The 24,959-nt window shown below is 38.3% G+C and overlaps 1 protein-coding gene across 41 annotated transcripts; it reads left to right on the top strand.

Moving 5' to 3' along the window:
* The first annotated feature begins 919 nt into the window (after positions 1–919).
* Positions 920–24,959, top strand: znf740a (zinc finger protein 740a). 41 transcript variants are annotated; one of them, XM_022197462.2, is made up of 21 exons: positions 922–1,340; positions 4,046–4,208; positions 4,413–4,595; positions 5,212–5,358; positions 6,062–6,182; positions 6,426–6,509; positions 8,436–8,519; positions 10,170–10,253; positions 10,733–10,816; positions 11,307–11,390; positions 11,771–11,854; positions 12,561–12,644; positions 14,483–14,566; positions 14,947–15,030; positions 15,397–15,480; positions 15,927–16,010; positions 16,730–16,813; positions 17,265–17,348; positions 19,312–19,395; positions 19,802–19,920; positions 21,613–24,959. In XM_022197462.2, exons 2-21 carry the CDS (start codon positions 4,164–4,166, stop codon positions 21,784–21,786), a joined length of 1,965 nt encoding a protein of 654 aa, XP_022053154.1. In that variant the 5' UTR covers positions 922–1,340; positions 4,046–4,163; the 3' UTR covers positions 21,787–24,959. The 41 variants fall into 41 exon arrangements, with proteins under 41 accessions (XP_022053168.1, XP_022053170.1, XP_051804882.1 ...); XM_051948900.1 differs by lacking the exon at positions 922–1,340 and adding an exon at positions 1,347–1,684; XM_051948901.1 differs by lacking the exon at positions 4,046–4,208 and having other exon boundaries at positions 921–1,340.

Below are 24,959 nucleotides of genomic sequence, written 5' to 3'. Positions count from 1 at the left end.
GCACATTAATCCTCTGGACCCCCAAACCTCTCAGCTGGTTTGTAAGTCATTTAATCTTTTAAAGTGTGTCTGATGTGTGGTTCTGCTGGAAAAATGAACCAAATCTCATCTTAAAATCGTGGTATTTCTTCAAAATCCCTTTATTGCACATGCCTGTCAGAAAAAAAAATCCACCCTCCTCAGTGCAAGCACAAAACCTTAACTGACTAATCTGTGGCCAAAAGTTTCATGCATGAAGAAAAAATCCCAAAGCATTTAGTCTGAACTGGGGTGAACTGAAGGCTGTATTTAAATAGATAAGATAGGTGACTGACATGGAAATTAAATGGAAAATGAAAAAAAAGTTTAAATGTCTCTAGTATAAAAATTAATAAATTAGCCCTTGCAAAAATACTGTTCTTTTTAAAAATGCTTTAATGTATAACTATGTCATAGTGTACAAATTGCATTTTTGAATTCCCTCCTTTTAAAAAAACACAAAAAACTATGGCTATGCTGTTTCTATAAAGGCTCGAACCTTTGTACTGCACTGAATAATGAGCTCACAGTGAGTAAAAATGCAACAAGAGTAAAAAAAAAAAAAAAATCCCATAAACTGTTTGGGGTTGAGAGACTTATGCTGGTTTTAAACTATCCAAGGCCAACAGTGAACAAAACCAACATTGCACCCTTTGCTAATTACCAGATTAATGAGAATGAGGCTATTTTTTCAGGTCAACATGCAAACCAAATGTGATGCACAAAAAGGTGCAAAGTGCAGAATGAACACCAAAACAAATCAATACTGATACAATTAAAAATGACGTCATCGCTCGTGCTAGGCTATTTAATAGAATTAATTAAGTATCCAAGAAATATAAGATACAGCGACCAGTAAAATGATTTCAGCCATACAATAGAAATAATTAATGTAATGGCCAGAGGGACACTTTAGTCAGACGAGGCAGAGGGACGGCGGAGTGATCCATTTTAATCACCACTGTTTGTCTGCACGTCCCTGTTTTCTGTCATTTTCACTGCTTCCTTTTCATCTGCGTCTGTTCAGCCTGAATCTGCTGCAAACTGAGGGCGGCCAGCAGCAGCTCAGCAACACACAGACACACAGCCTTAGGTGGGCGTCTCATCTCCACGACGGTTGCAAAAATGGACTAAAGAGGGTTTCTTCGCTCTTTCAAGCTACACTCTCTGTTCCCGGGGAGCAGAAAGAAGAAGATGACCCTTTTCTCTTCGCTTGAGGAGGCTCTGCTGCTGCTGTGTGGGGGAGTGGGTTACATCCTGTGGCGTTTCCTGTGTTTGTAAACTAGACGGCACTGAAAACGACGGGCGAGTCGAGCTGAAAGGTAGCTAAATATCTTCTCTCTTTCCTTAGGTGCTCGGTGAATTTCAACCGTGCATTGAACTGGCTGCTGTTTCATTTCTAAACGAATCATGCTCGGGTGGAGGCGGCAAAGCGATTAAAATAACATTACAGCGTCTACGTTAGCCGCGGCTAACAAATGTTAGCTTAATCGTCGGGAGGGGGAGGCACTCGCAGCGACGGCCATCACGAATGTCTTTATCGCCCAGTCTTGTCTTGGACCACTTGAGCTTGTGTCTTATTTGTAGTACTGTGTTGAAAACATTATTCAATCCATCGTGCAGGACAAATACTCTCGTTAGACTGCTGCACACAACAGATGACCAGGTGGGCGAAGAATTTGTTCGGTTACTAGCGTTAACATTACAGTGGGCGAGGGCGCCAGCGAGCCGCTAGCTGCTGGTTAGCTGATGTTAGCCAGCTTGTTCAACATCAGCAAAACTAACGTTAGGTTGAGTGGTAGTGCGAAGGCCAGCTTGTACCGAACTGAAAAATGACATTTATTTTCGGTGCAACATGATATCAGCTTTATTTTATTTGCTCTGTTGTCATATTGAAAAATGTCAAAAAACAATATCTAACTATTCGACGCAGCCCCGTAGTCTTTTAACGAGCGTTAGCCGATGCTCGCTGCCTGCTAGCTGTCTGTTTTCCTAGCAGTGCTAGCTTAGCGCTAGCTTATGTTAGTTAACCAACACGAATGGCGAAAGCGTGTCAAAGTGTGTCTCTGTCTCCATCTGGCCATTGGTAACTTTTATGATGGTACACAAGCGTAACAGTTGACTTGTAGCATGGTTGAACTAAAGCACAAATTAAGCTAAAAACCTAACGTTAAACCCGCAAAAAGCCTCCCACAGCGTCGGGCACTGTGTCTTTTGGTAAAATAATGGCCTCCTCTCAACATTCCAGTTAACAAACCTAATGTCACGATGTTAAAGCCACGTTTTAATGTACACCATTAGGAAGGGTGCAGGTCGAGAGCTTTTCATGCTGTAATTTATTTATAGTTTACAACGTAGGGAATTATATTTTTTTGCAATGCCTTCAGCAGTACACGTAGAATCGCTCACTCATAGATATTCTACAGAGGCACACGTTTTCTCTCAGATTTGTGTACTTGGCTAGGTGAACTACATGATGGACAATACATATATATTTGTATTTATCAGAGATAGAGGCTTTTCTCTATGTAGCCGTGAAGACAACAGAAATACACTCAAACAGCAGATAATAAATTCTAACAACTTCTTTGTGCCTTAAAATGTTATTTTTGTTGTAGGAAATTTTCAGTTTTTGTTTGAGCAATCATACTTGATGTGTTTTAAAATGCTTATGTGTCAGGGCTGTGATGTGCTCACAGGGTTTTGATTTATAGATGTTTGTAAAAATAGTGATTGTCTCAAGTCATACCCATTTTCAAAACAAATTAATGTGTAGTTTGTCTTTCTGTGCTTTGTTTGATTTTTTTCACCCAAAATTAATCTTTTTTTTTTTCTAAATTCCTCTGCACTGGTTCACATTACATTATATAAAGGCTTGCATAAAACATCAAGTTTTGCACAACTTGAAAGGTGTCACAAATGAAACAAAAGCTGTGTGTGAGTCTTAGTGAATACAGAGAACATCAAGGTGTGCTTTGTTGTTGGATTGCCAGCATACAGATTAATGGCTTGTAAACTAATGGCAAATTTGGATTAGATGTGGTGAGGTAACTAATGGGATATGAAATAGTAATAATCTAATGTAGGACAGTGTGTGGGGGTTGGCATCTCCAAATGGTTTTGCTCCAGTACTGAATCGAGGTTTATAAGGAAAACGTTTGACTTGACTTATCAATTTCTGAAAGTTAAATTTAACTGTGCTTCCATCTTTTTGTGATGTCTGCTTCCCAGGTGTATAGTTTCTGCAATAGGGGAGCAGAGGTAGCACTTATGACGATGATCCTGGAATTCCTTATAGCTCAAATAGTTTTTTGTTTCTTTAACTTGATAATTAGCAGTAAAAAGTGTAGCCAAATGTAGGATGGTGCTACTTTAGATGTCCCCAGTAGTAGTCAGAATGCACTATTGATTAATTCATTGTGTGAAATATTACTTTTTCACCTTCATTATAAAGTGCATACATTGTAGCAATTACACTAGCCTAAATGGCCATAAAATAATTTTGATTCAAGACAATCTTCAAATGCAGAATTGGAAATGTATTAGATTGAAATTGTATACGTGCATAAAGAAATTTATAGTCTGTCGTAATCATATTGTGTGAGTGTTTTCAATATTGGGTCGGTTGCAGATGAAATTTTTGTCATTTAATGAGCAACATCAGTCAGATTATTTTTGTCTTAAGTTTGCTTTTTTTGTATCACCCAGTAGTTAAATTTGTAGGATATCTGGTTGTAGTCTCAGTCACTAATTTGTAATAAGCAAATTTTTTCATGAGTAGGAGTTACTCTGAAACATGTCATTTTCGGAGTCAACCCCTTGCTTGCCATGGTTAATGGTTGTTTGTCTACAAGAGGAAAGTTATTCAGTATAAATAATTTAATATTCACCAAAATCACTGAACACCTTGTGATATCTGGTTTTGAATCTCTGAACATATTTGTGTTATATGTAACAAAGCAGACAGCGAGTGATGCTGTTGTAATTTAATGTTTGTCTGTTTCATTCACATCCTCCTCTTCCTCAGTTTTAATGCTAGATGAGTGAGGTGGGTGTGGCTTCCCACCAGCCCGACCATCCTGACTGACGGATCTCTGGATGACCTTGTCCCCACCCCTGTCCCTGCGCTCACACATACCACAGCAATGTCACATCTGCCCAGCAGCTCAGTCCGCGACCATATGAAATGGGTTTGTTTTGAGAACACCAAAGTGGTTACAGATAACTTTACTTGCAGTCTTGTGTCACTCAGGATGTTGTCGTTGATGACTACCTTGGCAAATGCCATGTGACTGGAAATATTGTATTAGATGCAGATAATTTCAAATTGAAGACTGTTTTAAAAGGTTTGATACATTTGGTAAAGTGCTGCTCTTCATTCTTTTTCTTTGCAGGCGGGACTGCTGGGCTGCGAGGCTGTCCTTTCCAGTATGGCCCTGATGCAGGCCAGCTCCATGGCCGCTCCACCCAAAAAAATGATGGCTCCGCTTGGCCATGCACCACCACAGAGAGAGGGACCTGACCGTGCTCCCCAGAGCCATATGATCCTCCCATCTGGAATGAGCTGTCCACCCCTGGTTAGGACCCATATGGGAAATGTGGAGTAGAAATGGGCCTGATATGGGGGTTATATTGTGTGCTTTTAATATTGTGAAGGGTGTAAACCCCTCTGCTTTTATGAAGTTGAAAATTTCATTATGGATATGCAGTTGTCATAATTTATCCTACTTTAAAACAACACATGCTTTGTATTTTAGCAGCATTTTAGCTTATAAACTCAAATGAATTTAAGGCACACATGCTTTTAAGAATATTAGAACGTCTTGACATAATCACTACCAGATTATACTTAACGGAAAATGGTCATTGTTTTAGAGGCTGCTTTTGGCCCATTGTTTTTTCCTTTTACAAACAATACTTTCCTTTTTTTTGTTAAATTTAGATTTGATTCAGATGGACATGCCATAACCAGAAAATCAAAGATCGGATGTACACCATAAAAAACGTGTCCGTTTTATTAACATTAGCAACCATTAAAATTTCACACACGGCCGCCTTCTGAGGTGGCAACAATTCACATAATAGACATTCACATGTATCACTTTACTTTCATCACATTTAGACTTTCTGTTTTTAGTGTTAAAGGAAGCAGTTCTGAAAATAGGAAATAATTAACTTTTTCTGGCTCTGTAGCTTATCCGGAAGGAAGGTGAATTCCAAGCTCCCCGCCTGCTGGATGAGAAAGAGATGAGGGCCAACGAGGACATGCAGCAGAAAAAAAAGAACAGGAAATCAGTAACGCCCTGTAAAGTGAGAGAACAAGAAGGAAGGGGAGGGAAGGTCAGTTGCTCTGACTGCTAAATAGGGGATGGTCTTTGCTATGCTTGTTAATTTTTTCTTAATGCTTAAAATGTATCTTTAGCTGCCTCTACCTATGTTTTTTTTCTGTCTTTTTTTGTTAGGGCCTTTAACTTTATTCAAGTGCGCCTGACACGGAGCTTTCCTGTGTGCACATTTTGTTTGTGTGGGGGTGGGGGGAGGAGCTCAGGGAAGATGTGGAGGGGGTGGAGGATCTCCAGAGAGGAAAGAGGGGGAGGGGAGTGGAGTGAAGTCGAGCACAATAACTGCAGTTGTGTGCATAACAGGGGGAGCAGTAACACGAGGGCATTAGGCCATTGTGGGGTATTTCTCAATTCAAATGTAAATTGCATTTAGTTAAAAAACAAAACAAACTTTCCTGTTGTGTTTATTCACGCCAAGGACAATGTACGATTTAAAAAAAAACAAAAAAACGGAGCATTTAGAAATATACATAACGATCTTTGATTTTGTGTCTTTGGAGTGTAATAGTAATCATAAGCCTATATTTAAACACAGGAATTTTATGTTTTCATCAAACTCAGATCTGTTAGAAATTGGTATGTTTAGAGAAATCGGCCATGTTGTTTAGTATAAAATGTGCCGTATCTTCATGTTCATTATCATTACACTCTTGAGGCAGCATTTAAATTGTTCATCTTCTGTTATTTACTGTTCTCCTTAGGGAACAGGTGGAGATGAAAATGGTCCATCGTCCAAAGTGCAGAAAAACTTTATTTGTGATCACTGTTACGGAGCATTTAGGAGTGGATACCACCTGAAGAGACATATCCTCATTCATACAGGTATGGTTCATGCTTGGAACAGCCCAAATTCACAGTTAAGCCAGAACAGCTTTTACTGCCTAAATACTTGAATGATTTGTTGAAAGAGGCTATGAAAGCTTGAGTTGGACTGAATCTAGGAGTGTGCAGCAACTGTGAGGTTTTGCAATGGCCTGCTTAAAACCTTGTTTGGTAATAGCTTTTGCCTCACAGCTAATTGGTATCTGTGGGGACTTTGACTAAAACTGGTGCTCTTCGGTTTAGGGGAGAAGCCGTATGCTTGTGCCGTATGTGACATGAGGTTTATTCAGCGTTACCACCTGGAGAGACACAGCCTCATTCACACGGGTATGCGTCCTTTAACCGTACCCATATTACATAAACCTAGTCTGTCACTGGAATCAATGGACAGATGTTCAGGGTTCATTTTGTCTGTGGACAGTAATTTCCAACAAAGCCATTCCCCAAATCTGTTCAGCCCAAAACATAATGCACAGTCTAAATATTTGTCCCCAACATCAGGAAAAATTTACAGAAGACAGTATTATACTGTGCGGTCCGATAGTCCAAAGTCCACTATTAAAAACTCTTCCTTTGTCAGCATCTAAAATTAAATAGTTTTTTCCCCTTTTTGAATGTCTATGTACCATAATCATAGATTGCATTTTCACTGGCAGCCATTGAAGTGTTGCTGAATTTGAGATGATACAGTTTTAGAGGATCACAGACCCGATTGAGACATTTTTCTCATTTTCTTTAGATGATTGTTGTGAAGTGGAATTTAGCTCTTGTGCCTTTTGAAGGAAAAAATATGCCCCTGTTGTGACTTTAAAACAAAGCTACTGTAAATGAAAGCTTTCATCTATCTGTAAAAACAGCTGTGTTCTTGTTTTCATCTGTGCTTTGATTTTTGTTTTGCCTCATTCTGTTGTTTAATTAGGAAAAGCTTCATTTTCTGTTTAACATGTAAAACAGGAGTTTCTTTGTTTATGTGGACTTAGGCTGTTAATGTAAATGTGAATCTTGTTTAGTATTGCAAAGATACCTGCTTGATACACTGGTCTTGAAATGATGTAGTCACATAAAAGAACATATACACACAGGCTAATAATCCTACATTTTCTTCCATCTAGCAGTTGCTGCATGCTCTGTTAATGCCTTGTGCAGGACAACACTTCACAGTGAACTACTTGGCAATGTTGCATCACACCTGGTTTTGGTCACAAGTACAGCAGACCACATCTAACCACCCCAAAAGCAATTTTATTAAAGCATACTGGCTGTTTTTTTCCTCTAAAGTCTGCCATGCACATTGTATTTTGACTTTAGAAAGTATTTCTAGTATGCAGCCACCTATCCAACTGTCAGTTTAGAAGCAGAACTGTGCTGTGAAACTTTCTGCCTGAGAGCTGGCTGACAGTAAGAGATCGGTTGAGACTGTTAGATTTCCAACCCAACATGCAAACACCAGCAGTAGTCACACATCCATGTTACTTCTGTCAGTGTGTGGTATTCTAAGTTGAAACAGACATAATTTTCACTGTGTATGACGACAGTCACTTTTGTTATTTGAATGTTCAGGTTTCCATGCCTTTCTGTGTGCATTCATCAGATTTGAAAATGTTAACTTGCTTTAGGAAAACTAAATACAAAAACTAAATTGCTAAATGAATAGACTTTTTGATAGTGGACTTGAAGGTGGACTCAGACTTGTGGACCCAGTGTGAGAATGTGAAAGCCTCAAAGCACAGGCCGCAAAAACACACAATTCATACATTTGTGTATTATTTGTATGGAATCATGATTTTGTCAGTGAAAAAAAACTGCATGGACATCAAAGGACTATGTTTTTATTTTTAATTAGACAAAATGAAAATTGAGGGCTTTAATGAAAAACATTTGCCTAGTGTAAATATTTGCGTTGCACCCATTCACAAATTCTTTGTTTTTCATTGTTTAAGAAGTATGCACTGTGGGTAAGTCAACTTCCAACCTAAATGTTCTTTCATGTCAGTGACTACTGCTCCAGTATTCACAACAAGAAATGCATCAATACCAAACTAATACTCAGTAAATCTGCCCAACTAAGTTGGCATGGCTTATATGCACATATGTTTATATCTAATATTTTATTAGTTTGAGTAAGCACTTGCTCTTTGTTGCAGCACAGCATCTGTTCTGTTTTGCACATTATACATCTTGTGATTTATTTTTTCACATTATCGCTTATTTAGTAGACTGAATAGCTAATAATTGTATGCTCTGTGTGTGTAGGGGTGAAGCCGTACGCTTGTTCCATGTGTGACATGAGGTTTTTCCAGCGTTACCACCTGGAGAGACACAGACTCACTCATACGGGTATGCGTCCATTTACCGTACCCAGTTTACGCTGAGAATCTTTTTTTGATAGAGGTAGTCTCTGAAACCAATATTTATTATTAAAGAAGATTTGAGAACAAAAAACATTTACGGTCTGAACAACGTAACAACCACAGAAATGGTATATAAGCAACCATGCAGGCTGGAAACAACCTTTTTAAGAGTCAATCAGAAACAAAACAAAAGTGGGGAGCTTATGTTTAACTGGCCCTGAACACATTTTTAATCAGATCATGACTGTATCATTCATTGTCCTGTTGAATGGAGTCCTAAACGTATGCTGATTGAGGAGTGCATAGAAGTACATCAGCGGTTGAAGTGGGTGTTTCGTTGATTTAAAATTAAATTCGTTCTTTTCTCAACATAGGTTTTTGTCTAAATGTGTTTGATTTCAACCAATATAAATGTAGAACTTCAAAAAATATTTAGTTTACGGTGAAATGCCAGAGAAATAGCAATATTCATGTGATGCAAACAGCACAAGCCATAGTAAGTAGAATTGCTCCTGTGGACCCCTCAAAGTGCATTATCCCTCTTGTACCATTGCTGTGCACCTAAATGTCCTTTTATTTAAATTTTTTGGCAGAAATGTCTTCACTCTAGTAAAGCAAAAGCATTGAAGCTAGCTTTACACGTTTTACATACCCATTAACTGAGATATAGTTTTCATCAAGGTATTTTGTTTTTGACAAATCTACCCATTGTGATTAAAGACCTCAGCAAAATTTTCCAAAAAAGTTATGTTTTAACACTTGTAATAAGATACAGAGTGAGGGGTTGCAATATATACTATAATATACAGGATTTAGTTTTTGGCAGACTGTCATTTTGGTGTTTAAAAAATATTGGGGTGCATAAATTGAAATGATTTTAAGTAAACTGGGCAGCAGTCCTATTGAAATAACCCATTAACTTAAGCCATGGTATATTATGGGAATAGTCCTTTGATGTCCACACTTACTTTACGTATAGACTAATGATGCTTAAGCTCATGTTTCTAAGCTGTAACTTTTCAATGAAGATTTTTATTAAATAGTTGCTCAAACAGATGTTTCATCTGTGAGTTTGTGGCAGAGATCATATTGGAAGCTTTTGAAAGTTGAAGCAGATCATTACTTCGGTGTGTTAGGCCGTAATCACTCTACCTTTAAAATACCACACGTCTTAATGCCACCATAAATTTATATGCACCATACACGATAAACTAATTTCTGCTTGCAGTAAGCTAAAGCCAATAAACTCTCCATCGGGCAAAAAAACCCCAACATATTAGCAAATGGGGGCGGGTGTGGTAATGCGTCTGCTTCACCTGCCCAGTGTGATCACTGCCTCAGATGTTTCTAAGCTCTCTTGCTGCTCACATGTGTGTCTTGTTTCAAAAACACTTGGCTTAATACCCTGTTGCTGCTTTTGTTTTATGATATACTCCAGTTTATTTGAAAATGAATGGCTCCCCATGACGAAAGACAATTTTACTAATTAGAAGTATAACAAATCACCTATTTGCATGAAGCTTTAATACAAAATGAAATGCTTGCCAGATCCCAGTGATCTGATACCTCTGAATGTTGCTTCCTTGTGACCTTAAGGGAACGTCTTAGCTAATATGTTGATACTTTGTGTATGTAGGGGTGAAGCCGTACGCTTGCTCCATGTGTGACATGAGGTTCTTCCAACGTTACCATCTCGCAAGACACAGCCTCACTCATACTGGTATGCGTCTGCTTACCTTAGCTCATTAGGTAGAAGTGTGTTAACTTAAAGGAATGTAAACAGAATGAGGGTGATTAGAATAATAAGCAGCTTCAAAAATTCACATTCAAAAACATAGAGGTATCCAGACATGTATTAGGATCGTAAACTTATCATTTTTAGTGCTTATTGTGATTACACAGAGGGGCATAGCAGTGTAAACAACTTCAGCTTTTCCCCTGCTGAATACTCTACTTTGTTCTGTGCCATTATTGCGTCATTACTATATTTTTACTTGACCGAAATGACTCACTAATAGTCCCAATACACATAACTACAGCAAAAAAGACAAAACTATGCCTTTTTCCCCCCTCAGGCTTATGATATATAATGCACAGTACCAAAAGAAGAGCTATTCTAAGGGAAGAGTTGATGGTTATGTGTTAAAGCTTATTTTTTTTCTGTTTCTAGCTAATATTCATATACTTTTATGTGTGTAGGGGTGAAGCCATACGCTTGCTCCATGTGTGATATGAGATTTTTCCAACGCTACCACTTGGCAAGACACAGCCTCACTCACACGGGTATGGGTTCAGCCTTCTTTGCAACATCAGTGCCCAAATACCCAAGTTTAAGTTTATCGGTCCGTTGTGTATAGAATGAATCATTCAGAAGCATCAAGCTGTTTTAACTGTTGTGGCATACGGAGAATGCCTTTCAGTGGTTTCCTTAACCCTTTAACGCACCATTTTGGACAGCAGTTCCCATTTTACCTCTATTAATACTTATCCACAGTGCCTTTAAATTACACCGTGATTTGGGTCTTTGGACATTTTCGGCTTACGCAAAACAGATTGGCTTTAAAAAATTGCATTAAGTTGAGGAAACAATGTTTTCATTGAAGTCCTTTTTGGTCAAGCATGTTGACAGAGTAGAACATGTTAGCTGAATGTGTATTGTGACACCATACTGTTGCCGCTGCTTTTGGCATGTCTGGATACATAAGTTAAGTGAGTGTGTCCTGTTAAGTACTTTGTGTTGTTTTTTACAAAATATTTTGCTCTGTGTGTGCAGGGGTGAAGCCATATGCTTGCTCCATGTGTGACATGAGATTTTTCCAGAGATACCACCTGGCAAGACACACTCTCACCCACACGGGTACAAGTTTTACTTATTCCTCTCACCTGTCAGTATCAGGGTTGTAGATATTTGCCCTTGTGTGTATGCATCATCTACCTGTGAGAATACTTAGACTCAAAGCAAATTGTAATTTGTTGTACTCCATCTGTATTATTGATTATGAAACTTTAAGAGCTATAAGATTTGTTTTCCTTTCCTCTCTAGTGTATATATTATATTTGTTTGAGTTAATGTGACCCATATTATGACTTGTATCTCTAAGAATTAGTTGGTTTTGAAAATACATGACATTGTAATGTAACAGCAGTGACCAGTGTATGTGAAGTTACACATTTTGTGCACATAGTTCATGAGAACCTTTTTTTTTTTTTCTAAAATTTGGTACTGTATGCGTTTAGGGGTGAAGCCATACGCTTGCTCCATGTGTGACATGAGGTTCTTCCAGCGTTACCATTTGGCAAGACACAGCCTCACTCATACCGGTATGCTTGAATTCATTGTTCCCTTTCACTATTTAAACCTTTCATATGAGCAATTTATACATGATTTTTTGAAAAAATATATTAATAAGCCCATTTATATACACAATACTATAACCATCCCACTGCTGGTAAATTAATTTCCCCTTCTAAAAGATTTATAATCAATTTTTTAGGCTTTGTTGGAAAACTGTCCACTGAAAAAGTGACTCTTTGTCAGTTACCTTGTTTTGTGATTAACACTGTAATGGTACTTGTGCATGTGCATTGTTGAGTCCAGTATAGCAGATTTGATGAAAGAGACATTACACTAAAAAGATTTTTTTAAATACAGGCATCAGTGGTCTAAAATGGCAGTTAAGAAAGGCTGCCTTTTCTTTGTTTTTTTCAGGCTGAAATACAAATGGTTGGCCTGACTATAAAGTGAATTGGTGCATTGCGAACAGGCTTTAACATAAAATTAAAATGGGGTTTTCAGACCATCTAAATATTACTCAAGCAGATCCAAATTGCAGTGTGTAAGCTCTGTTCCTTAACTGATGATGTACCCAAGATTCAGCAGATATCTGCAGGTTGGGCTCTTTATTGTGTAATGTCTTGCATGCAAAAGTCGACTGTCTTGAACTATTGCTTTATGTTTGTTTGTCCTGGTGTTTATGAAGTTCAGCAGTGTGTTGAAATCTATCTAACATTGTTGTGTTGTGTTTAGGGGTGAAGCCATATGCTTGTACCATGTGTGACATGAGGTTTATACAACGTTATCAATTGGAGAGACACAGTCTTACTCATACAGGTATGTCCTCATTTTTTTTCAACCTTGAACCGCTCTCTCCTTGACTTTGGTCATGCATGTGGCCCACAATAATGTTTACATGGCTGCTTCAAACTCGAGTTTGTATTACTTTCTGTCACTACTGACGAGTGCTAATTTGCCATGTAGCATTTTGTATAATCTTCATTACTACCTTTGTAATAATACTTCCTCCATACTTTGTATATGAAATGACATGATGACCATGACACTCTTTGGTTTGTAGTTTTAGTTTTGTATCTTGTTTCACCTGTTAAATGCTTAACTGTTAGCCAAGTGCAAAATAAAAATTACAGTACTAGCAGCCTGGAATGTACAGTTAGCCGAGTAGCTTGATGTAATGAGAAGTCTTCACTGTGAAAAACAGAAGAGCTTTAAGTATTACAAAAAAATGAATGTGTGAATATTTCCAATTAACAGCAAGATTTCAAAAATGGTTTAGAAAAGTATTGATGAACTTGTACTATTTTTGTGATCAAAGTCGAGTACAGTAATAATAATACAATATGAGTACAATATAATACAGGTTAATAATAGTCCACTCTTCTGTCTGAAAATGTGACAGTCACAATATTAGAACATATTAAAACAGTGTGGGAACTTCAGTCAAACTTCAAAAAGCTTCTTTTTTTTATTTTAAAAATTCAAGAACAAAGTGTTGACTGTGTTGAAGGTGTGTTACTATGTAGACTGCAGTTGGATTAATTCTAGGTTTGTGTATTTAGATATCTAAAAATAAATAAGTACAATATTGGCTATGTCTTTTTTGTTTACGTGTTGATATGCAGTTTGAATCATGTTTAATTTGGAACAGTTGTGGTTTAAGTCTAAATTTAGAGGTGTGTATTGGTAATGTGATCTTGTCGAGCTGCCGAGACCTAGAAGGGAAACATTGCATAAGGTCTCATGCGATAGGAGTGGGATTTAGAAATGGGACTAGTTAATATTTAGATAAAATTAAAAAAAAAAGAGGATATGAATTTAGATTTGATTTCCTACTCAGCTTAGTCATTTTGTCATTTCACATTCAAAGAAATGGTCATAATATTCTGGTATGAATAGTTTATTATGTTTGTAAACACAGTTTGTGTAATGATATTCTCCATTTTGGAATCAGTTTTTACATAACAGTTAATTTGAAGACTGAGCAGTTTATTTTTGCTTTTATGACAAGCTAGATTCTGTATTAAGATTTTCAGAGCAGTTTTATCAGTGCATTTCAGTTTTAAGGTTAATCTCAACAGTGACTCTGCAAATGAATGTCCAAACTCAATGTCTTGTGCATAGCTGTTTGCCAACTGCCTAAAATTGTCTTAACTTCTGCGATCAGCGTGACAGAAATTCAAGTATTTATGTGCGCAAATCTATTTTCAGAAATCTGTATGCGGTATGATGAAATTATATGATCCCAAGTACCTATTGGCATAGTGTGAAAAACTTTGTTGTTCTAGTTGGAACGTGTTCATTATGGACTCCGATTTTCATCTCAAATATTTGGCTGGTCATCTCGTAGGTTTTTTTTTTGGTTGGAGAAAAAACATCAATTTTGCTTTCTACACAGGATATTTTCATTATCCCTCAAGTTTTCAAATTTTCACTTTGGCCCAAGACGTTCAGCAGTTACAGTTTATCATCAATGGGATGTGAAAACGCCGATTCCAATTGGAGCACCGGATTTTAGAAGCATGCTGGAGTTTCCAGTTTAAAAAAGGCGCTGATAAGTGCAACCAAACTTTACTAAGCAATTAGTAAAGTTTAATGTCGATCATTTTTGGCAGTTGAATTTTTTTAATGCTAAAGTTGGTACTTTGTGTGTATAGGGGTGAAGCCGTACGCTTGCACCATGTGTGACAAGAGGTTTTTTCAGCGTTACCACCTGGCGAGACACAGCCTCACTCATATGGGTATGCGTCTGCCAATCTTAACCCAGTCACAAGATTAGGATGCTGCAACATCTGTATGCTTGATCTAGTCTTAAATATCTGTATTCATACACAATTTCTGATGGATCAGATTTTTTTAAGTGTAATTATTCATTAGATGACATCATCAGCTCATGTGTTGTGTAAGTGGATTTTAGAGCCCCTCTTTTGTAATTTGAAGCAAGCATCATATTATATCATATTATAGCCTTGTAAGTTACCTTAAGGTATGACATTGGTTATTAACCACAGATATCAATTTAGCTCAGGCTGGCACTTTTGATTTCTGAAATAGGATTATAGATTATTCTTTTCTTTGTTGCAGAAGCATAAAAATAATTCTCTCGATGCTCTGCGTTTAGGTGTGAAACCTTATGCTTGCACCATGTGTGACATGAAGTTTTTTCAGCGTTACCACCTGGCAAGACACAGCCTCACTCATACGGGTATGGGTCCGTGCACCGTGCCCATGACATTCAGTGTTAGCATTAAGTGTGCACATTTTATTTTGTTAGTTCACTTTAGACATCTGCCTGTTTGTATTTAGGGACCAATTATTTTAACAAGGTTTCCTAGGTGTTGATGTTAGCCATTACCAGTTAAGATCAGCAGAATAACCAAAAATCAGTTTTTTCATGGTTGTATTATTTATAACACTGCCAAATCGATAAAGGAATTGTGAAAAAAAAAAGTTGTATGTTAGTGCATGAATTGGCAATTGTGTGGTTAATAACCAATAGTGTAAATATAAATTCCTAAATTAAAAATGGAAAGTGAGGCAAAGTGATATAATACTGCTACTTTGCATTTAGGTGTGAAACCTTATGCTTGCACCATGTGTGACAAGAGGTTTTTTCAGCGCTACCACCTGGCAAGACACAGCCTCACTCATATGGGTATGCGTTCGCCCACCTTACCCATGTCACTGAGATCAGACTGTATTTACATTTTATTAGATACAGACTTAGCCAATTATGGTAGTTCTCCATGTTCTAGTAATCCATGTTCTCTTAAACTGACCAGAAGAATGATCTTGATCAAACCTACCCCACTAGCATGTGCGTAAATGTAACGTATAAACAAGTCTCAGTGTGTAATGAAATAACAGGACTGCAACATCATCAGCTCATGTGATGTGTTATGTTGTGGATTTGAGAATTGGTTCACAGAGTTTGATGTTTTGTTTATCAGAATTGGAAGAAAAACCAGAATTAAAACAAATTTATTGGTAATGGTGGTTAACAACCCATCAATTCCAAATAAATATTTTAAATGTATTGCTTATTGATGGATTGTGAACACAAATAAGACTGAAAATAATACAATAATGCTCTGCGTTTAGGTGTGAAACCTTTTGCGTGTACCATGTGTGACATGAGGTTTGTTCAGCGTTACCACCTGGCAAGACACAGCCTCACTCATACGGGTATGCGTCAGTGCACCTGCCCTTCTCACTTTATATTGATCCCTCTTATATAAACTTAATTGTGCCAATATCAGAAGTGTCACCAGTTTCAACGCGTTTTTAATTTTTAAAGATTGGTCATTTTCGTGAAATGAATCATGTCCAGAACATCTAGCACTTTGAAAGTTTCTTTGAATTGGGTAAATAACTCTTAAAAACCAGCTTCACAGAAGAATTTGGCTTCTGCGTTTAAAACTCTTCCGGTCCTGCATTTTCGGTGACCACAACTGTTAGAACTAGCAGTTAGACCTGGGGTACAATTTCATCAGCCCACTTTTATCAGGCATGATCACTGTTGGTTAAATTCTCACTTACTTGAAGCATTTTTACACTGAATGAGGAAAAATGCCTAGTTGAATTTTCGCATGATCAAATTTCTATTCAGTCGATATTAACAAGAGGTACACAAATGTAAAACTCTTGATTACAGCATCCCAAAACTAATTTAAACATTTTAGACAACTAATGGCAAAAACATTCTGATTGGTGATACAGGTAAAATGGTCAGTTGTGTAGTTGTTATTGTTGGTAACTAGTGTTGCATAAAGGAAACATTTGACATAGCTTTTATGTTTTTGCATGAATTGGCAAATGTGTGGTTAATAACCAATAGTTTAGGTATTTTTGCTAAAGAACTGAAACTGAGGTAAAGTAATAAAATATTGCTACTTTGCATTTAGGTGTGAAACCTTATGCTTGCACCATGTGTGACAAGAGGTTTTTTCAGCGCTACCACCTGGCAAGACACAGCCTCACTCATATGGGTAGGCGCCCGCCCACCTTACCCATGTCACTGAGATCAGCCTGTACTTGTATAATGTCAGATATAGTTACAGTAGTCTGAGGCGATTCTTATTATTCTGTAAATAGTACATTTTTCTTGGATCGAGGCTACCCTGCAGTACGTGTGTAAAGACAGCTTTACAGCAGGTGTTGGCGTGTAAATGAACATAGGACTGTGATATCATCAGCTCATGAGATGTGTTTAGTTGTGGATCTGAAATTTAATCAACACAGTTGGATGTATTTTTAATTGGATTTAGAGAAAAAGAAAACAAAACCTGAATATGCATTTTTTAAGAACAACATTGAAAGTTTGAAGAAGTGAAAAGTGGTTAACAACCCATCAATTGTAAATAGATGTTTGAGTGATTGATGGACTGAGAAACAGGAACTAAAAATCCTGAAAATAACACATTCATGCTCTGCGTTTAGGTGTGAAACCTTTTGCTTGCACCATGTGTGACATGAGGTTTGTTCAGCGTTACCACCTGGCAAGACACAGCCTCACTCATACGGGTATGGGTCCGTGCACCTGCCCTTCTCACATTAGATACAGTACTGTGCTAAGGTTTTAGGCACTAAAAGTATGGTGAGGATGTTTCCAGAAATAATTCCATGAATAATCTTTATTTATTAATTAGCTTCATACAAAGTTCAGTATGTAGAATTAAACTAAATCAAATCATTTCATGGTGTGACCATGCTTTTCCTTTTAAATTGAACAAATTCTCCCAATTAGACTTGGGCTCAATTTTTTAAGATACTCAGCAGATAGGTTGTTCTGTCTCACTGAACTGGCCTTGGTTCTCCTGTGAGTTTGGAGTTTCTCAATGTCTTCTGTCTCTTTGTGCAATCCCTGATTAACTCCATGATATTTAGATCAGTTGCTGTGTGGGGGTCATACCATCTTCTGCTGGCATCACATATTTTTTCCCCTGAAGCTAGCTTTTTAGAACTTGGTATGTTTAGGCTCGTTGTCATGCTGCAGAATAAATTTGGGACCAATCAGAGGCCCTTATGGTGGTATTGTGTTGCATCTAAAATGCCTAAAACTTTTTCACAGTACTGTCGATCATCTTCGAGTGTTTACTGAGCAATTTGAGGAATACCTTTGTGTAGTTACAAAATAGTCACAATATACATAACACCAATTGATGTAATTTATGGTAATATGAGGGATATTTTGGGTGGTCAAAACACACATGCTTAGGTGAGTTACTTTTAAGTAAGATGCTTGATGAGGATCTAATCTTCTTTTCGTATTCTTGTAACCTAAATTGAAGTTAAGTTTTCATAGTTAACAAAATGTATGTGTCTCCCTCTGCATTGTTTGCGTTGTCTATTACACACTTATGGTAAAGCTAATCTGGCTAGCAAAAAGCAAGCAATATCATCACTCCATTTGCCCTAGTAAAAAAATGATTTCTACCTTCGTACATTATCTGGAAAAGGTAAAAGGCATTGCATTGAGATTTGATGTTACCCAGATATAGATGAAATAGGCATCATGTATTACCATGAAGATGAAAAGCTCTTCTAAGAGCTCCAAGTGGTCCAAGAGGCAAGTAGTCTTCCATCAACAAAAATGATTTAGAAATTAATGACACCTGTCCCTAGCATTGCTACCCTTGACACATGCCAATTGACAAGTCGACCAGGTAAATAATTTACGTATGGAGGTCCCATTACAGTGTGGGGACAAGTGAGATAAGGAGCCAACCCTTTTTAATATCAAAAGTAATTGATCCACAGGTCAAATGTCATTTCCCAGATAATGTATCCAGACAGGGATGCTAATACATGTTAATACTGAGTGTAAATGTAGATTCAGGCTTAAAGTTTTGCACAGTAGGCCTCCTTTCAGCGCGGGATTGGACTTAGGCCTTTCGAATCCAGTTCCATCCGTTAAAGTTGTCACGAACACAAATGCATTTGCTCTAAACTTTTTTCCCAGGAGTCATTACATTTAACAACAAACAATTCCTAATTGTACAAAACTACCTACAGTTAGCATTTGCATTCGATAGCATCTGATGCCAATTGAAAGTTCTTGCAAAACCTTAGAAGTAGATCATAAATTTAGAGGACTTAATAGCCAGGTTATAGATTTGACGGTGAGAGAATGCTGAGAACGTGGGTTTTTTTGTAGGATTTTTTTGGTACTAACAAATGAGAAGGTGACTGAAGATATAATAATTGACATGCTGATCTCATACAGCAGATTTTGGTGTTTTTGCTTTTAAAATCTGACATGTTTAGCTCCACATTGTGTCAAAATATAACCATTCACATTTAAATTGATAGTCTTCCTTGCATGACTGAACATTTCAACATTATTTCTAAAAAAAGGAAATACACATTACATACGTGTGTAGGATAAGTTATTGTCTGTGCAGGTATTTTAGCCCAAAGCTAGCTTGAAAGTTGTATTCCTTGCACTTGTGGGTGGTAGGGCTAATATATTGCTCTGTGTGTGTAGGGGTGAAGCCGTATGCTTGTTCCATGTGTGACATGAGGTTTATTCAGCGTAACCACCTGGAGAGACACAGCCTCACTCATACGGGTATGCGTTCCTTTACCGTACCCTTGTTACTGAGAAAGGCACTGGCGCTGTTGGTCACAACAAACTCGAGTTTGGATTGTCAAGTCATTTGATGGGATGTTGAACCAGTCTCAAAAACTTTGCCCCAATTTGTGGGGCCACTATGTATCGTAGATCTGGGCCGCAAAAACAAGAAATTCCACTCTGATCTACACATAATGAGTTGATGACGAGGCCTTTTAGAATATCAGTTTCAGATGCTGAAAGTACACTGTTGAACTTTACTGGTAGGGCACTTTTTCCAACTTCTTTTAAGTGTTGGAAATTTAGGCTGCAAAGAAAGATTAGTAAGTAAAAATTGCACGCAGTTTGTTGGTACAACACGCTAAAATTGATGCATTGACTGTGTATTTGTGTGCTCTTTTAGGAGAGAAGCCATTTGCTTGTGACATGTGTGATATGAGGTTTATTCAGCGCTACCACCTTGAGAGACACAAGCGTGTCCATAGCGGGGAGAAGCCTTACCAGTGCGAACGGTGCCAGCAGGTATGTATGAGTAAACACAACAGATTGTAATGCTTTGCCTTCTCATTTATTGCATCTTTGCGTCACTTTTTGTTGCATTTGAATATCTGAAATGTCCCGTATCAACATTCAGAATATTTCAAAAATCCCCTCTAGGGAAAATCGTACTATTTGCCTTGTTAACGTGAAAAATACGGATTCCAACTTCAAGAGGTTCACATGTAACAAACCTAATGAACCAGTCGGGTCAACTTACAGAGTGGGGCTTTCTGTGTCATTATTCTTCTTCAGAATAAGTTTCTAGTTTTAAACATGTATGACTGAGTTACTCTCAATATCACAAGTTGCCCCATTGTGTAGCAGAGAGTAGTCTTACAGTGTTTAAGCCGCATTGTAAGTAGGGATGGGAATTTCGACTAATTTCCCCACCGACTAGTCTCAAATTTTATTTGCGACTAGTCGACTAGTCTATAAAGCCACATAATGACAGTGAAGAAACATTTTCATTTACATCCCGCTCCGTAAGTCTGGATGGGATCTGTAATGACTTTGCGCATGCGCGATTGTCGTCTGGCCGCGGAGTGATGTGTCCTCTAATCAGACACTGGGACTGCTGCGGGGTTACTGGACTGACAGCCTGTGCTTTGGGACAGGGAGGAGCTCACAGCAGCACCTGCTGCTTGTTGAGGACAGTAACTGCAGAATGATCCAAGTTTTCCTGTCAGTCTCCAAAACGGCACAAAAAGTTGCTAGATTTGTCGCTAGTCGCTTTTGACAAAAAAAGTCACTAGGACGCTTTGGAAAGTCGCTAGATTTGGCAAGAAAGTCGCTAAGTTGGCAACACTGGTTTCTGCTTACACAGCCGACAGGCGACCTTGTCATCTGCTGCGTCAAAATACTGCCAAACGGTGCTGATTTTCTTACGTGGGAGCGTCGCCATCTTCCCACTTTACCTTTCCAAACTTTCTTCCCCAAACTGTGTGGCCCTGCCCCCTGCTGCATGGGAGGGGAGGAGGAGCAATTCTCTCCCTGGCTGCTCAGCCTGTTTACAAAGAAGCCGAGGCAGAGGCGCGAAGAACAAGGTGCATGATGCTTAATGCAGCGTTTAACTGACTAGTAAAATACTAAACGTTTAATAAATGAGTAGGCGGTTAAACGATTAAACGACTAGTCGCGCACATCCCTAATTGTAAGTGAGCTGGTGTGCTTGAGCTGCAGCAAAAGGGGTAAAGGTGAACAGAGAAAAACTTTAAAACAGACTTGTTTCTTGTTGTAAAAATTCCGCCAGGCAAGTCTCAGTGCCACCATAGGGCAGCTACTTTGGGCTAACAAGATCAGATACTCATCTAAAGGGAAGAGGAGGTAGCCATAACTGTATAAAAACTGCATGTGTAGAGTTCCCTGGCAAATCTGATGAATCCCACTGAAACTGATTGTGATTGGGCCTTGTTTTTCCCTCAAATCACATTTCTACCACGTGCACAGTTTCATGACCACGCCCATATCTGTGCAACAACATGATATGCTTGATTTTCCCCAATTCAACTGGAAAGGATGGAACATGTCACGCAAATGCCATCTTTGGCATTCTCCTATAGATTGTTTTTTCTGTGTTCTTTAAGTGGTGACTCTCTCCTTTATAACATCTGTTTTTTATGTCTTAATTACTGTTTAAACAGATTATTAACCTTGTCTAATTTCTATCTTTTGAAGAACTTTTCACGCACAGACCGGCTGTTGCGGCATCGACGGTTGTGCCAGGGTCGCAGCGTAGCCAAAGTAGAGAACCAGCCGTGCTGCGAACCCCGCCCATATCCCCAAGAACCCCCACCTGCACCCCCAACCTGGAGTCCCCTGCATCCGCCTCCGGGTCGGCTGGCGGTCTGACATTCCACCTTCCCTGCACCCACAACACCGCCAGAGACGGGACAAGCCACAGGGTTTCTTCTTCTCAGCTCTGTGCAGAGTGGCGCCACATTCTAGCACAGACTGATCTTGCAGCTCCAGTCTTGGGATTAATAATGACAGCGGGACATTTGTGTTTTTGTTGACTTTTTACCGTGTTTCCTTTTCTTCCCTGTTTTTTTAAAAGATGAGACTTTTCTGTGATGAACAGTGGTCCTGTTTTGTACTTAATCTATTTGATTTTTGCAAAAGAGAAAAAAACTTTTTATTGTTGTTCAAAAAATATCGGCATTTAGTGGTACTCGGGAAGGGCACGGGGTGTTGTTTATCCTAACGTGTTAGCAACAAATGGGATTAAGTGGTGAAGAAGCATGTTTGAGCTTCTTTCTAATTTTTCTTACGTGGCCCATTTTGACTTGAAAGGATTATCACTGAGGCTAATATAGCTGACCTTTCCTTCCAGGTACAGCAGGAAACTAGTCTGTTGACATCCTATGTTTGGACCAGAGTTTGCTTGCTGTTGCAGCTAATACAGTGTTGAGCATTAAGACATGTCACTGAAGACATGGTCTGATATAGATGTGCTTCAACACACAGGCCTTCCTGACTTAAGCATCATGGAAGGTCTAGTTTAAATGACTGGTTTGTGTAAATAATTCAACATGTTTACTATTATTTGACTTTAGACCTAAATGATATTTTTTTCATGTACAAAATGGGCCAAAAAGAAACTGAAAATTAGGATTTTGTTCAAATACCATCTGTTACTACTGTTGCAGTCAGGTTCTGAGGAAACCTGAGTAATTTTGCGAGTGCGTCATGAAAAAAAGTAATATCAGTAACTGTAAACCAGGACTTCCAAGAACTGGCCAATGAGAGGGCGACCTGCGCTTGACCAGGTGTGTGTCAGACGTGAACGGTCGAGTCACAGGAGTGTCACATGTTTATTTCTTGTTGTGTCGTGTGTGTGTGTGTGCGTGACATGCTGATGACTCAGGAAATGGATCAGGACGGCAGGCTAAGCGAGTCCTCCTTCCACATGTACTGAGAGTATGTGCTATTGTACACGCCGCTGTATATATGCGGTATTTATATACAGACATCTCCAGCACTATAGCAGAAAAAAGTCTCTCCTAGCTCTCCATAGACCCTGGTGTAAAATGGTGCAGGTTGGCCACTTGAAGTCCCGTCATGTTTGTACAGATTGTCACATTGTGAGATTTGCGGGGGTATACAAAATCTTGTGGCCTTAGTATGTTTCTTTTTTTTTTTTAACATTTTTATTTTATTTGCCTTTTTTCAACTGTTATTGTGGATCAGATGTATTTACTAGCCTTTCATCATCATATATTTTTTTTATCCTAAAGCTGTCATGTTACTGAATGTTGATGGCTTAAGTGGCGCTAAAACAGACTAACGTGTTCTTCTGTTGAGAGGTCGTCTGTATGATGATAACATTTTGGGTCATTGTTACTGATAACGGTGTAACACAGTATATCATCCTAAAGGAGCCCCCTGGGAATTTGACAGTCATTGTGAGAAGTCAGTAGTGCTAATTTGTTTCCCACTGCAGTGCTTTGGCTGGTCGTGGGCCACAGCAGAATCAACACTTCCTTGACTCTGCTGCACACTAACAATTGCCTTTTCATCCAAATATTATGTGGTTGGTGTGTAATAATGGATGTCTGTCATGTTATTGGGTTTAGCCTTAAGTAAGCTGGAGATACACAAATAATCATATTGTAACAAACTATTTCTTTTACCTTTTGATGATCTTCGATCGTACTCTGTGCAAGTGTTTGACGGTCAAATGGCAAAGAGAGGGCCGACGAGGGGCCGCTTTGCTGCTTGTTTTGGAGAATTTCTCAAACTTGATCCTTTCTGTGGCTGGTAAGCTAGTGATCACATTGTCCCGTGTTGTTTGACCCAGAAATGTCATTGCTGAGTGGGAGGAATAATCTGCTGGCAACTGTGATCCTATTTGGATCAGACCTAGCTGAAATAATTATTTTTTTAACGGCCTGGGTAAGCCTGAGACTAAATGTACAGATTGGAGTCTCTCAGTGCTTCAGCTGGCCTCTGAATTGTGGGATGAACAGTTCTGTTACAAAAAAAACAAAGCAGATTACCGAGTTGAGAGATATTGTACCAAAAGTATTAATGGGAAGCTTTCTTCAAGTGGTCCAGTGATATAAAGGCAAAGTTGTGTGTCGGTTAAAGTGTGCACGAAGATGGGATTCAGTTTAAAGTGGCTTCACAGATAAAGGAAAACCCTGTGGCAGCAAAGGGGCCAAGTTTGAGAAACAAAATAATTTTCTCTGGAAACACTATTCCGAGTCTGTGGTAGGGACACTGCTGGTGTGAGCACATACTGAAAACGGCTAAAGGGCAATACAGTATATAGTTGACATCACTTGTTAATACCTTTTTGTCATTTATTGTTTTTAGTATTATCATTCTCATGGTTAAAATGCAATAGAATCCTTGCGTGTCAGATTATTTCTTATAAGGTTAAGGTTTTTTTTTTTCGGACAGATGAAAGGATTTATTTGTCTGAGAGTTTCTCATCACATTTTGATGATTGTTTCAAGGACCTTTTTATTCTGATGAAATTGTAAACACTGGAGTGAAAGGAAAAAAGACAAAAAAAGAGATATGGATATTTTTTTTCCTTCAATCTGTACTAGATTTTAGGTTTTAGACAAAGCCTGTTTCTCCTCAGCTCGACACAGAAGGTGGACAGAACAATTTGGATCAGTACAGTTGAGAGCCCAGTATGTTTGGTAATTTTGACATTAGAGGCAGTAGTACCACCAGAAAATGTTTTCTTTCTTATACAAAGTCCCTGGTATTTGTAGTAAATTATATTGATAATGGTATTAGATGAACAACAGCATAACAGTAGCTATCACAGATTAGTTGTTTTCTTTATTAGTCTTGCATGCAGAGTTATGGTCCTCAGTTAAGATAGGATCTTGATATTGATTATTTTGTGTAGGAAAATGAGTGCATAAGAATAACTTCCTAAAAAAATGACTATTGTAAAATGGGCTAACTAATATGTACCCTTGTGATCCAATTAGTTTCAACTGTATGAAAATCAGAGGAGAGGCTTCTTACTATTATGCTGAAATAATAAAAGAATTTGTAAAGGA

This window comes from Acanthochromis polyacanthus, chromosome 5, assembly GCF_021347895.1.
Source record: "Acanthochromis polyacanthus isolate Apoly-LR-REF ecotype Palm Island chromosome 5, KAUST_Apoly_ChrSc, whole genome shotgun sequence".
NCBI lineage: Eukaryota > Metazoa > Chordata > Actinopteri > Pomacentridae > Acanthochromis > Acanthochromis polyacanthus.
This window is presented reverse-complemented; position numbering and strand designations above follow the sequence as displayed.

Excerpts from the sequence above, each read along its gene's own strand:
- znf740a (XM_022197462.2), top strand. The coding sequence starts at position 4,164 with ATGTCACATCTGCCCAGCAGCTCAGTCCGCGACCATATGAAATGG. Across the intron at positions 11,391-11,770 it reads ACACACTCTCACCCACACGG|GGGTGAAGCCATACGCTTGC; the intron begins GTACAAGTTTTA and ends GTATGCGTTTAG. Across the intron at positions 15,481-15,926 it reads ACACAGCCTCACTCATATGG|GTGTGAAACCTTTTGCGTGT; the intron begins GTATGCGTTCGC and ends CTCTGCGTTTAG.